Raw genomic sequence first — 15,847 nt, 5'->3', positions numbered from 1 at the left:
ACACAGTACTTGAACTGTATTACCTATGACTCTACTGGTTAATATTTCCTTATCTGTAGGTCCAAGTTCTCGTCTTAGATGATTTGTTGGTATACGACCTGCAGCTGCTGACTTCTGTCTATAATCAACCTATGAAAGCAAACAGATTTGTTAATTTAGTTTAGTTTATACTAATTTATTTTCACTTGTGACGAAAGTTTGAAGCTCATATGAATGACCCTGGAGTTGGCTTCCTGGAAAAGCCAGTACTTGTGTCATATAATGTATGGTTGTGACCACAGTTGGGCTCAAACCCAAGACCTCTAAGTTGAGAGCCAAAACATTCCTCACTTGGGGAACATTATTAATACATATAACAATAGTATCACTTACTGCATCTTTGTTTTCAATTAACTTTAAATTAAATTAACTTGGTTTTGTATGCATAACTTGTATGTAATCCTACTAAAGTCATAACATCATAATTGAAGCAATTTTAAGATGTTGGCCTAACATAAGTTCCAGGAAGCTGAAATCATTTCCTATGGCTAGATTGTGTTACAATACTTTATGTAGCTATTCAGATCAAAAAAATACACTACCTTTCAAAATGACTACAAGTTGGCTGACTCATTCAAACATATTCATATAAAACCGCTGTGCTATGAAAACTTCAGAGATCATAGAAATCATTCAATCCTCCTAATAGAGAACCAATGTCTTTGTTAAAGTTCACATTCAAAAGGCAGAAACTGTAATCTATATATAGCTAACAGCCTAACATCAATTTTAAATTACAGCTGGTTCAAGCTGATTTGTTTTGAGTTTAGCTTGGTTTTTCAAGTTTTTGGAGGAAGGGAGTCCAGGACTCGAACTTTAAAAATCCTAGTGAGAACTCTAGAACCGCAATATTGATTCATTTATTCTACAGTGGGCATTTAATCTAGAAACAATTTCTGGATTTTGTACCAGTACTAACTAGTTCTTTGCAAGTAAATGCCACTTTTTCAATATGAATAAAAGGGGGTGGACACGATTTCTGACACAATGTTTCCCATCAAATCATCGTGGAAAACACACACGCTTTGCCAGGGAATCAAACTCACCGTCCCATGGTCCCTGCTCTCCCTACGGTGCTAACCGGGCAGATTAGTCACATATGCTAGAAGAATACTCTAAAATGAGACTTTCCTTAAACACATGCATAAACAAGAGCTGTCAGTTGACAGCGCGCTCGACTATTCTCAGTGCTTGATAGTATAATATAAGCTATGAGTAAAACTTTAACATTACAATAAGCATATACTAAGTCAAAAAGGGGCCATAATTCAGTCAAAATGCTTGATAGAGTTGCCTCCTCCTTTTTACAAACTGGGGTCATGATGGTAAACAAGTATGCAAAATATGAAAGCAATATTTCAATGGACTTTGAAAATATTTGGGGTGGTACGCAAACTTTAACATTTATTCTAAGTCGAAAAGGGGCCATAATTTAGTCAAAATGCTTGATTGAGTTGTCTGCTCCTAATTACAGACTGGGGTCATGATGGTAAACAAGTATACAAAATATGAAAGCAATATCTCAATGGACTTTGAAAATATTTGGGGTGGTAGGCAAACTTCAACATTTGTGTGACGCTCACGCCGATGCCGGGGCGAGTAGAATAGCTCCCCTATTTTTTGAATAGTCAAGCTAAAAAGGAGTACTTACTGTTAAAGGAAGAAACTGTGCATTTGGCATGGATTCTGTTCTGCTAGTAACTGCAACCAGCACTGCTGTATCACCATACTGATAAATAATGAAAACACAAAAAATCATATTAAGAGTCATTATCAACAAGAGCTGTCCGTAAGACAGTGCGCGACTTTTATCAGTGCTTGACTCTGAATTAGAGCTTTGCCAGTAAGAACTTCATAAAACTTTACCCAAAAATATTCTAAGTTAAAAAGGGGCATAACTCTGTCAAAATTCAAATCAGAGTTATGAGGATTGTTTCTCCTGGTGTAGACTTTGATAGTAAATAACTATTTTAAGTTTCGAGTCAAAAGCTTTAATAGTAATGAGAGATATTTGACTTTATCAAAAACTTTAAACAATGGCGATGCCGACACTGGGGCGAGTGCAATAGCTCTACTTTTTCTTTGAAAAATCGAGCTAAAAATTTAATCTTTGGTAGACTGCCTTAGCCTCAGTTCTGTCTTCTAGGAACTGTTGCATCTCAAGTCATTGTGTAACCAGATGCAGATGTGTATTTGGATTTTTTGGTAAACAGGGTTATAGGATCAAATCCTATGCATAAAAATTGAAATTTTTAAACTGTCACGAAGAACATATTATTAACAAGTTACTTTGGAATTTTTTGGAAGCAAAGGTGTTACTGGTTTTACCTCACAAACCAGTTTGCATAACAAAACTTGTACTTGCATCAACTAATGATTACTAAAATTTATACAGAATCGTACCTTTGCAACTACAGAACCATCTGCAAATTTTGCCATCTGACCAAATTCCAGGTACAACCTACAACACAGGAATAACTATATAAGTCCAATAAGCAGGTGTAGTGTATAGGCCAAATAGTCAGTGATAATCCACTGGTAATATACCATACAGACTCAGGAATAACCACATTTTCATATTTGTTCTTGTCAATGATACAAATATATTTGAACCGCTCCATGAGAAAACCAACATAGTGGCTTTGCGACCAGCAAGGATCCAGACCAGCCTGCGCATCCACGCAGTCTGGTCAGGATCCATGCTGTTCACTTTCAAAGCCTTCTACAATTACTACAATTAGAGAAACCATAAGCGAACAGCATGGATCTTGACCAGACTGCACGGATGCGCAGGCTGGTCTGGATCCATGCTGGTCGCAAATGCACTATGTTGGTTTTCTCATGGCAAGGCTCATTTTATGAATTGGGATAGGTCACTTAAAATATCTTTCTAATATCTTATATAATATAAACAACAATTGGCCAAGGACAGATCCTTGGGGAACAACACTTGATACATCTGACCATTCCAATTACATGACCATTTATAATTACACATTGCTTTCTATCTTTTAAAAAGTTCCTGATCCAATTTAATATACCGGTATTACCAGATATACCCATTGATTGCAACTTCAAAATCAACATACCATGTGGAACACAATCAAAAGCTTTCCAATGGGCTACCTTTGTTCGACAAATTTGATGCAATCCTAGGAAATATTGAGTTATTGTTCTTATGGGCAATATCTCCAATCAAGTCAAACACTTGAAAGACTAAAATAGTGGAGGAAATTTCCAAGGAAATTTTCATCACTGTCGCCACTTTGTGACAAGAGCACTTAATCCAAAGAGTTTTTCTGGCCAAAGCCTTTATGTTAAAATAAAATCACATTCTGGAGCAAAAGTTAAAGACATAACAAAAAGTGTGTTGTCTCTAAATGAAAAACAGCAATTATCAAACTATGACATGTTTGTTATACATGTAGGAATCAACAATGTTTCCAGCGCTGACAGCAATAACGATATTCTCAAGGAATACAGTGATCTCATTGCTGAAACTAGAGATGCTTTTGAGAAAAGCGCATGTCTCCCACAACTGCCTTGTTTGTCTGGATTGTTCAGACAAATGGTTCCTATCAAAAATGTCTAGTTTGTCTAGATGGTCTAGACGACTGGATCCAATCTGTAATTCAAGGGCCTAATTCAAAAGTGCCTGGGCGGATCTGGCTAGTTATCGAACTTGGCCAAGGTCTTACGGTAAAACATATTTTGTTCAAGTTTGGTAAAGATCGGATGGGATGTTCGACTTAAGAGTACGAACAAGCTTTGTGACAGACACACACACACACACATACACACAGACAGACACATACAGGACTTAATCAATATGTCTCCCACACCACTGTGTGATGGGAGACATAATTAAGAAACACAATCCAACTGCGAAAATCATGATTTCATCACTGCACTATAAGAAGTTTGATAAACTCTCACTGACTGTCATCAAAGAGACTAACTCTCTCTTAACACAGTTCTGTTCTGACAATAACTATACATTTGTAGATCATACGAGCGGGTTCATAAACAATGAAACAGTGAATAAATCTCACTACAGAGATGAAGCACATGTTTCTCTACAGAAATGAAGTACATCTTGAAACGAAAGGGGGCTCTGTGCTGGCGAGGAACCTGGTTCAAAAATATTTGAAGGCCTTGACTTCCCAGTTGTCACAAAACAGACTGGAAATTTTTCTCTGGCCGGCCTCCCAAAGGGAATGAGGAACTGTGGCAACAAGGGTCAGCACCAGAACTACCGACAGAAACTCAATCAAAACAGAACCAGGGGATACTGGAATGCCCCTCAAGCCTGGGGCAGACAACCACTGATGACCATGCCCCCACCATGGGTATTACACCGTACTAGAAAATGACAATCATCAAATCAACCTGGATGCGGATGAGACACTCCTGGGTTCCACCTCATCATTATCACTAGAAAAACAATCGAAGGTATCCACCTGTACTAACAGGAACACTGAAAAATTGTGTGAATCTTATAAGTGCATAATGACAACCAATAGTGAAACTAGTGACACAAATATGAATGTAAACCAAAATGATGATCAGTATACCTCACTAGATGTTTCTATGGAGGATATCAAATTTGACACTAATGGCTTGAATTTTATGCATATAAATATTCATTATCTGTATCAAAAATTAAATGAAATCAAGTTTCTGATAGATAAATTTCCAAATATTGATATACTTGGATTAGGAGAAACTTTTCTCAGTGATGCATTTTAAGACTGTGAATTTCATTCGAACAACTATCAACTTTTCCATCGTGGTAGGCAATGAAATGGTGGTGGAATAAGAATAATTCTGTATGTTAAGTCTAGTTTACCATGTGAAGAAAGAAATGATCTCGAATCAAATGATCCTGAGGCTATCTGGTTTGATATGAAAAGCAACAAGCAAAAACTCTACATAATAGGATACTTCTATAGGCCATGATCATCCCTATCTACCTGATCATCCCTATCTACGTGATCATCCCTATCTACGTGATCATCCCTATCTACATGATCATCCCTATCTACATGATCATCCCTATCTACATGACCATCCCTATCTACATGATCATCCCTATCTACGTGACCATCCCTATCTACGTGATCATCCCTATCTACGTGATCATCCCTATCTACGTGATCATCCCTATCTACGTGATCATCCCTATCTACATGATCATCCCTATCTACATGATCATCCCTATCTACATGATCATCCCTATCTATCCCTATCTACGTGATCATCCCTATCTACATGATCATCCCTATCTACATGATCATCCCCATCTACATGATCATCCCTATCTACATGATCATCCCCATCTACATGATCATCCCTATCTACATGATCATCCCTATCTACATGATCATCCCCATCTACATGATCATCCCTATCTACATGATCATCCCCATCTACATGATCATCCCTATCTACATGATCATCCCTATCTACATGATCATCCCTATCTACATGATCATCCCTATCTACATGATCATCCCCATCTACATGATCATCCCTATCTACATGATCATCCCTATCTACATGATCATCCCCATCTACATGATCATCCCTATCTACATGATCATCCCCATCTACATGATCATCCCTATCTACATGATCATCCCTATCTACATGATCATCCCTATCTACATGATCATCCCCATCTACGTGATCATCCCTATCTACATGATCATCCCCATCTACATGATCATCCCCATCTACGTGATCATCCCCATCTACGTGATCATCCCCATCTACGTGATCATCCCCATCTACATGATCATCCCCATCTACGTGATCATCCCTATCTACATGATCATCCCCATCTACGTGATCATCCCTATCTACATGATCATCCCTATCTACGTGATCATCCCATCTACATGATCATCCCATCCCTATCTACATGATCATCCCTATCTACGTGATCATCCCTATCTACATGATCATCCCATCCCTATCTACATGATCATCCCTATCTACATGATCATCCCTATCTACATGATCATCCCTATCTACGTGATCATCCCATCCCTATCTACGTGATCATCCCATCCCTATCTACGTGATCATCCCTATCTACGTGATCATCCCCATCTACGTGATCATCCCCATCTACGTGATCATCCCCATCTACGTGATCATCCCCATCTACGTGATCATCCCTATCTACATGATCATCCCTATCTACATGGAATTGCAAAACAGAAGAAATACTAAAAAAGCTCTATGCAGAAAACAAAGAAACTATAATTTTTAGGGACTTTAACTACAATTTTCAAAAATCAGTTTCTACAAATACAAAATGGAATAACATCATTGACACTTTCAATTTAAGACAACTTATTATCAAGCCTACTAGCGTCACGAAATTGTCATCAACAATCATAGACCACATATATTATACAAATCAGCCACAAAACATAATGTTCACTGATGTCCCTATACTATCTTCGAGTGACCACTATCCTATATGCTTCACAAGGAAAACACATGCAAAGCTAAAAAAGTCCTTCTGTTCCTGAAGTATGCAAAAATCTTACCTTGACAACATAAACAGGTGGTGCAAACAAAACACGATGATTCTAAATGCACAAGAAACCAAAGCAATGTATATGTCCTCTAGAAGCACAGACTTAACTAGCAATTCAGATCTATATTTAGAAAATCAAGCCATTGAACTTTCTAAAACTGAAAAAATGTTAGGTGTTTATGTGGATGATAATCTAAACTGGAAGACTAAAGTTGAAAAAGTACTTATAACATGTAACTCTCAATTATATTTACTGCTTAGAATCAAACAATATCTTTAACTTCAAACAAGGAAGTTATTCTATAATGCCTATATTTAACCACATTTGGACTATTGTTGTACAATCTGGGGCAACTGCAACAATGACTTGACCACAAATCTAATCAAATTTAAAACAAGGCAGTCTGAAAGACAGCTAAATCCCCCGCCACTGCTATGGATAGTGAAAGGGTAAACCTTTGATTTTAGCTGTGACCTTGACCTTGAACTGACATGGCTGACTCATGAATTCTGCACAACGTCTTGATGAGGTGATCATTTGACCAAAGTTTCATGAAAATCCTTCAAGGGGTTTAGGAGATACAGAGCTGAAACCTTTGACCTTCAGTTGTGACCTTGACCTTGAGTTGACATGGCTGACTCATGAGTTCTTGATGAGGTGATCATTTGACCAAAATTCGATGAAAATCCTTCAAGGGGTTAAGGAGATACAGAGTGGACACCAAATGGAAGGCTCAAACCTTCGACCCTTAGTTGTGACCTTGACCTTGAGCTGGCATGGTTGACTCATAATTTCTGCACATCATTCTAGTTTTATAAAATTCCTTCAAGGGGTTTAGGAGATATAGAGCGGACACGAAATGGAAGGCTCAAACCTTTGACCTTCAGTTGTGACCTTGATCTTGAGCCGACATGGTTGACTCATAAGTTCTGCACATCGCCTTGATTAGGTGATCGTTTGACCCAAGTTTGATGAAAATCCTTCAAGGGGTTTAGGAGAAATAGAGCGGACACAAAATGGAAGGCTCAAACCTTTGACCCTAAGTTGTGACCTTGACCTTGAGCCGGCATGACTGACTCATGGGTTCTGCACATCGTCTTGATGAGGTGATCATTTGACCCGAGTTTTATAAAATTCCTTCAAGGGGTTTAAGAGATATAGAGCGGACACAAAATGGAAGGCTCAAACCTTTGACCTGAAGTTGTGACCTTGATCTTGAGCCGGCATGGCTGACTCATGGGTTCTGCACATCGTCTTGATGAGGTGGTCATTTGACCCAAGTTTTATAAAATTCCTTCAAGGGGTTTAGGAGATATAGAGCGGACACAAAATGGCAGACTCAAACCTTTGACCGTGAGTTGTGACCTTGACCTTGAACCGACAAGGCTGACTCATGGGTTCTGCATATCATCTTGATGAGGTGATCATTTGACCCAAGTTTCATGAAAATCCTTCAAGGGGTTTAGGAGATATGGACCGGACACGATTTTGTTACGGACGGAAGGACGGACGGACGCAAACCATTCCTATAATCCCTCCGCCACGGCGGGGGATTAAAAAAAAAAAAAAAGGCAGCAAGAATAATTCTGGATAAAAGCTACAATACTCCATCTGATGCATTATTTAGCGAATTAAAAGGGATGAAATTTGACGAGAGACTTTAATACAAAAAGGTGATGTGATAGTGATGTTCAAATCCATCAATGATGACTTATTTCCTGAGGATATGAAAGATAAATTTCAAAATATTAATCAAAGGCATCATCGTAACTTGAAATCTATAAATAACTCTGAAATACCTCATTCCAAAGCCGGAGAAAGAACTTTTTCGTAAATCATTGGTGTTCTCAGGGCCTAAACTATGGATTCAAATGATATTCCACTTAATACATTGTGTATACGAAAGTCTGAAACACTTAAAGAATTCCAAGCTTCGTATGTTATGTGGAAATTCTCTTCTCATGTATGAATGTATATAATGCAATTATAATCTGCTTGTTCATTTCCACCAAAAAGATATTTTGCTTTGTGTTAAACTTGCAATTAATTATTTGTGTGTGACAATCTTTAATTAAATATGTTTACAATTCCACATTACTTATTCAGCTGTACAGTACTTTAATTTAAGTACCATTCTTATTTGTTTAACTTTTGTATTGTAACTTTGTGTAATGCTTTGTTGTTTAAATGTATATATGTTGAGGCCCACACTCGTTAAATAAAGTCTTTACTTATTTACTTACTTACTTTACATGCTATATGTTTAAATACAGATTATATCATGAATTGGCCATAAATTCAAACAAGAGGGCCATATTGGCCCTATATCGCTCACCAGAGTTTAGTTGCTTGCTTAAACAAATTTCTTTGCTTAAGCTTCACTAACAAAAAACTAGGTGAGTAGGTCACAGTAAAGATTATTCAAGATAACTACTGAAATCTGTTTAGAGATTAAACTGGTGGCCCAAATTTCTTTGCTGTAGCTTCAAAAAAAAGAAAGTAGGTCAGTAGATCAGGGTTAAGAATATTAAAGATGAGTACTGAAATCAGTATCAAAAGTTATAAATGTGGTCCAATTTTCTATGCTGTACCTTCAAAAACAAGAAAGTAGGTCAGTAAGTCATAATTAAGACAATTCAAGATGAATATTAAAATCTGCTTGTGGTCCGATTTTCTTTGCCACTGCTTCAAAAACAAGTAAGTCTATGTAAAACAAGGGACCATCTGGGCATGGCCTATATTGACCCCAGATTCATGATCTGAACGAACTTGGTAGAGAACCACTAGAGCATAACACATACTAAATATCTAAGCTCTGGGCCTTATGGGTTAAGACAGAATTTTTTAAAGGTTTTTCCCTGCACAAGTCTATTTAAACCATGAGCTCCTCGTGGCAGGACCATACTTGACCTCGGGGGTAATTTGAACACCTTGGTAGAGGACCATTAGATGATATTACATACCAAATATCAAAGCCCTAGGCCCTGTGGTTTTGGAGAAGAAGATTTTAAAAGTTTTTCCCTGCATACGTATATATACCGTGTGAAACCCTGGGCAGGCCTCGACCTTAACTTTTTTCAGCAGTTGCCAGCAGGTCCACCAACTGCTAAAATCTAGTAAACCTGCTCAAACTTTAGTGGGCCTCCAATTCTATCACATAAATTGTGATGTTGTAGATGTCATAACTTCATATGACTCAAAGAAACAGGACTTATTTCTAAAATAATTAAAAATGGAAGACTGTAGCAATCTGTTATCCCGAAAAATAATTATTTTGAAAAGTGTTCCCCAAAATATGGACACAATAATCATCATCCACCCGACCCGTGTTGAAAGTGAAAAAAAAAACAAAAAACATTAACAATTATCGGTAATTATTCTGAAATTGGCCTTGTTTTTATCATCAATTAACACTCCCTCAAAGAGCTAAAAGAAGTGTGTCGGTTATCATGGCATCTGAAATAGAGATCAAAGCGGTATAGTTGCCCGAGATTATCATGGTATTACGTCATGTTTTTGCGCCATGTGACACATCACTGTCTGATCGTACTTTCTCGATTCCTTAAATTGTTGAGAAGAAATCAATAAAAAAGTTTTTTCTTTAATTTTTATAAAGCGAATGTGCAATATCCCGAATAAACTGACATGTAAATGTGTCAAACCGTGAACGATGATAGTGGATATCCTACCTCTGTGACCTATTTGCCCTCAAGAAATTTTCATTATTGTTTGAGAAGAATATCTAACAAAGTGTTGTGTCAAAAAATACATGTACTATGAATAATTTAAAACTTATTAAAAACAGCAACGACATCATACTGCAGTGCTTTATATTAAAACCACATTTCTATTTACGTTCACGAGGTCACGTAACCTATTCTGCCGTAACAGAAATCTGTTTGCCAAAAATCGTTTTACTCCATGTATTTAAATTGCTGCCGCTTTTTCATTATTTAAGATTTTTTAATTGTGTTTTTTGTACTTTCTAGTAAAAAGTCTGAATTTTATTACCATAGTATGTACGTTTATTTACTTTAAGAAAGAAATAAATAATCAAGATCGCGCTGTTTGAAATTTTACAAAACATTATATGAAAATTTGATCGTTTTTAAAGAATTTTGCCTACATTCCTGTCGATATCTTATTAAAATTGTTACAGAATTCAAACTGTATTAGTTCTCAAGCGGTGTTGAAAATTTAAGCGATTATATTAAAGAATGAATGCACTACGCGTGTTTTTTGTGTCAAAAGTAACCGCGATGTAAATTAGATATTACGATAGGGCGCACGTGCTTGTGGAATGGAAAATTACCAGCATGACGTTTTGATATTTTTACGATTCGTGAGTAAATTCCAGTCAATCCAGGTAATTTTGCCTGATGTAATTTCTCAATTAGGTAAAGTTACCACATAAAAACCACTCGCCGGATCGGTGGAGTAGTCCATTCGTGCTCTCCTGACTAAAACTCGCCAATGCTTATAACTGTAGAATGCCGTACTTCTGGCAGAATCAACATTCGTTTTTCCCCCTATTTTTCACTTCTAAGGGTTTTATTTTATTTGCAGACAGTGTCTGACAATTGGTTGACCGTCGGTCTACCCAACTTTTGATAGTTAGTGGACCTGCCGTTATTTTGGTTAGGTCAGTACAACGGTCCACCGCTAAGGTCGAGGCCTGCTGGGTGGGGCCATATTTGACCCTAGGGAGATAATTTGAACAATCTTGGTAGAGGACCACTAGATGATGCTACATACCAAATATCAAAGCCCTAGGTCCTGTGATTTTGGACAAGAAGATTTTCAACGGTTTTCCCTATATAAGTCTATATAAACCATGTGACCCTGGGGTGGGGTGATATTTGACCCTAGGGGGATAATTTGAATAAACTTGGTAGAGGATCACCAGGCCCTGTGGTTTTGGACAAGAAGATTTTCAAAGTTTTCCCCTAAACCATGTGAACCCTGGGACAGAGCCATATTTGACCCTAGAAAGATAATTTGAATAATCTTGGTAGCGGACCACTAGATGATGCTACACACCAAATATCAAAGCCCTAGGACCTGTAGTTTTGAACAAGAAGATTTTCGAAGTTTTTCCTATATAAGACTATGTAAACCATGTGACCCCAAGGGTGAGGCCATATTTGACCCTATGACATCTACCTCGATCGCTCTTTTTACATGTCTGCCATTACACACAGTACAGCTGACATTGTTGTTGGTCATTACCGATCACATGACACGATGCGAAGCTATGTATAATGTGTGTAAACTTTAGGGTGCGTTGTTTAAAACGTACGTACGTACAGTGACAAACTCGTGTTTTGCTGTTCATTCACATAAACATCAATTGAATGGAAGGAAAAAATGGATATTCTTTCCAGGTATCTTAAGATTTCACTAATATTTTCATTTTATAATAGTTGAAATGTGATTTAAAAATCGCTGCATAGAATTGTCACGGAAGATTCACCACAGAGAAGGTCCTTCCTATGTTGAACGTGGAGGAGAGATATTGACCTGTGCAAAAATTATCACAATATCGCAACTCACATACAATTAGTTAGACTACTGTGTACTGTGATTTATCCAGTGTGTTGGGGAGTCCACATTTTCTGCATTTTTGACGCACTCAATTTGTCTGTAACGCCATAGAACCGACACAGTGTTTTTTTTTTTGTGACAAAGCAAAAACTGAAGAACCATCCTTCATAAATAACATATTTCTTTTAATTTTAAATAGCATGTACTTGCACTTTTACTCTTAGATGACAAAGTAGAAGATCATAATTATGAACCCCAGAATTTCTAAATGTCAGACTCCCTCCCCACTCCCCACAAAAAGAACATTAAGAGCTCGCAGAAACACTGTTTATCCTCCAATATTTTGGTCCTTCGAAGTTTTGACGTTGAAATTGCCAGTCACAAATATAAAACAATCTGGACGTCGAATTATTTTTACTACGTGCTACCTATGCTCAAATTTATTATGATTTAGCATCGCGAAAACTAATGATATATGATTTTCTACCTTTTATTCTCATTTATGTGTAATATCGAGCTTTTTGGCACTTTCCCTCCATTACTTGTTTCCTTGGCATATTGTCTTAATGGCTGCCGATATAAAGAAAATATAAAAAAGCATCGTCTTCTGAAAAATGTCATGGGGGCAGCCATTTTGGGACCGCTTTTAGGTAAGACACCACCAAATCAGGAAAGTATTTTAAGGTTAAAGACCACTAATGATATACGATTCTCAACGCAAAAAAAAAATGTTACGTTATGACTGGGTCTTTCAAAATTGATGAAAAAATTTCAGACTTAAGATATACCGTATTATCTGTACCGCGTGAATAATGTACCGCATTTTAGGAGTGGAATCCGTAATGACGTATTATCTACACACGTGATAACAGCTCTCAGGTAAAAATCGATAACGCGACAGGATAGATAAGCATTTATATAGCACGATTCCAGACCCGTCATTTTGAGTGACCCTGGTTATGAGTATAAACACTAAATCTCCTCATTTCTATTCTTTGTGTAAACATATACTGAAAAAAGTACCAGAAAATCCGTACCTTGGGTTAACATTCAATCAGAGGACCTAACTTGGTCAACTCATATTAACAAATTAACTGAAATAACAAATTCTACTTTGGCTCTACTTAGACGAAATTTGAAAAACTGTCAGATGCAGTGTAGAAAGACAGTATATCTAGCACTCAGGTTAGGTCATGTTTGGATTATGGCACGATCATTTGGGATCCTTACTTAAAACGTGATATTTTGAAACAAAAAAAAAAATTCCGCCAAGTAGCTTGTTTCATTAGTGGAGATTATAGATCTAGAGAGGACGGTTGTGTTACTAATATGTTAAAATCCCTGGAATTATTACTCTACAAAACAAGTGTCAGTATACTGATATAAACATTGAATTCCGGAAAAGGACTGCCTAAAGGGAACCCACTTCCGGACAGTCAAACGCCTTTAAAAACTCAACATTTTCAAGGAACTGTTACACATGTTCGTTTTGATATATTTGCAATAGCGTGCGAGTGTTGAAATTTCACATAACTAGGTGGAACACAGTTTTCAGCAATTGTTTATTTTTATTTCTTTACAAATTCATGGCATTCATTTTCAAAGGGGGACAACTTTTTCAGAATATTTTAAGTACAGGACAGTACAGCAGAACATGTAATGGCCAGGTAAAATATTGGTAACCATGTTGTTCGTTTATAAAATATTTGTGTTTTGGTGATATGCTCCTAAACCTTAAATGTGTCTTTCATAAAGTTATTTTTAATTGAGGCAATTTCTGTTAGTTTTATTTAGATTAAAATTTATACTGTTTAAAATTTGATTAAATTGGTAATACTTGATAAAAGCAGAGTCGGCCTTTGCCGAAAAACACAGTCAGATTTCTGATTTTTATTTATGTTAAAATATCATGGGTGCTTAGGATTTGTCTCCAAATGTTTAATATTACGCTCTAAAAATGGCCTATATAGGACTTAAAATTTGTTTATGTAAGGTTTTTTCAATTACCATAACAAAATTTCAATCAGTTATGTCAACAATAAGAGCTTGAAATATTATATAATTTTCTGCGAACCATTCTTTCACCGCCCCCCATGGTCCCCATACCAGGGCTCTGCCCTGGACCCGTTGGGGACCTAAGTGGTCCCCATACCCCTTGCCTATTTGGTGAATCCACTTAATTTAGGCCTTACTACGCGCCTGGTTCTGGAAATTTTCCTCGGACCAGCCTCTGGAAAACAACAAGTCAGCATCAACAAACAAAGCGGAGAGGGAGACGAGGAATGTACCCAATGCCTCCCCCATGGATGTGGATGTTTCAACCTCCTCAATACTGTTAGATGAAAACTATATTGATCACACAATACTGAACAAGCAAATTCGCTGAATTGGTATCCCCCGCCGGAAGGATCTGTGGTGAGGAATGGCAAAAAAATATATCAGGCAAAAAGTTAAGGATGTTACTAAGAAGCAAATAATTTCAATAGTCAAAATCAATTTAACAGAAAATGAATGCTTTTTTTTTGTTGGGGGAGGAAGGGGGGGGGTGCAGCAGGGGTGACTGGGTGAGGGTACAAAACATCACATGCTGATTATAAATACTGATGGAAAATTAAAAAAAAAAAAAAAAAAATAGGTGGTGGGAGGTGGTGATGCATGATCGGGGTGGTGGGCATGAATCAGTGGAGTGGAGGAGTGAGATGATAAATATTCATGGAAGTTTGAAAAAAAAATTAATAAAAAGGAATGACTTTTTCTTAGGGGGGTGTAGGGGGAGGGGTTGTGACCAACGCAAGGTGCCATGTGACCAGGTGTGGGTACACAACTTCACATGTTTATAATAAATGTTCATGGAAAAGAATGAAATAAGTTTAATGAAATTCTATTAATTGGTTTGTTATGTACAAATCTGTAGATTTTTAAACAATTAAAGGGCAATAACTCTAAGGAAAATTGACAAATTAAAAAAAATGACAGGCATCATCAAAGTATGCTGGTTCACATTTATTTCAAGTTTCATGAAGTTCTTCCAGCTTGTTACTGGGAAATGGCTGCAGATGTGGATTTTTCATTAAATCAAGGGCAATAACTCTAAGGGAAGTTGACCAATGAAAAAAAAAATTAACACGCATCATCGCATAAAGTTGGTGCATGTTTATTTCAAATTTTATGAAATTATATCTAATAGCTACTGAGAAATGGCTGTGGACGGACATTTTTGGGTATTTTTCATTAAATCAAGCGCAATAACTATACATTATTTTTGGATATTTTAACTACAACTACAGATTTTAAAAAAAAGAAGATTTTTAAATTTTCCACTATATACATATAGGGAAAAGTGACCACGCCCTCCGGCAGCCACGTTTTTTGACGAATCAAAATAATTTGAACTACAAAATGCTTTTGTAAAAAAGCACATTGTCTACCCCAATGCAAAGTCCTATAGGCACGAAGTCAATAGGGGTCAGGAGCGAAAGTCAAAGAGACACTGATGGTTGGCTGCAATAGGGATCATCTACTTGGCATGTCCAGTCATCCCGCTAAATTTCAACACTAGTGGCCTAGTGGTTCTCAAGTCACTGTTCAGGCTCCTGTGACCTTGACCTTTGATCAAGTGACCTCAAAAAAAATAGGGGTCATCTACTCTGCATGTCCAATCATCCTATTAAGTTTCAACATTTTAGGTCAAGTGGTTCTCAAGTTATTTCCAA

The 15,847-nt window shown here is 37.0% G+C and overlaps 1 protein-coding gene across 1 annotated transcript in view; it reads right to left on the bottom strand.

Moving 5' to 3' along the window:
* Window positions 1–12,803, bottom strand: part of LOC123524821 (polyribonucleotide nucleotidyltransferase 1, mitochondrial-like) — an 80,429-nt gene extending 67,626 nt beyond the window's left edge. Inside the window, exons 1-4 of the mRNA XM_053537932.1 lie at window positions 12,622–12,803; window positions 2,443–2,500; window positions 1,691–1,768; window positions 24–129 (exon numbers count right to left, since the gene is read on the bottom strand). Of these exons, the coding sequence (XP_053393907.1) occupies window positions 24–129; window positions 1,691–1,768; window positions 2,443–2,500; window positions 12,622–12,767 (388 nt within the window). The 5' untranslated portion in view covers window positions 12,768–12,803. The remainder of the gene's footprint in view (window positions 1–23; window positions 130–1,690; window positions 1,769–2,442; window positions 2,501–12,621) is intronic.
* Window positions 12,804–15,847: the final 3,044 nt, after the last annotated feature.

This window comes from Mercenaria mercenaria, chromosome 1 (genome assembly GCF_021730395.1).
Source record: "Mercenaria mercenaria strain notata chromosome 1, MADL_Memer_1, whole genome shotgun sequence".
Lineage (NCBI taxonomy): Eukaryota > Metazoa > Mollusca > Bivalvia > Venerida > Veneridae > Mercenaria > Mercenaria mercenaria.
This window is presented reverse-complemented; position numbering and strand designations above follow the sequence as displayed.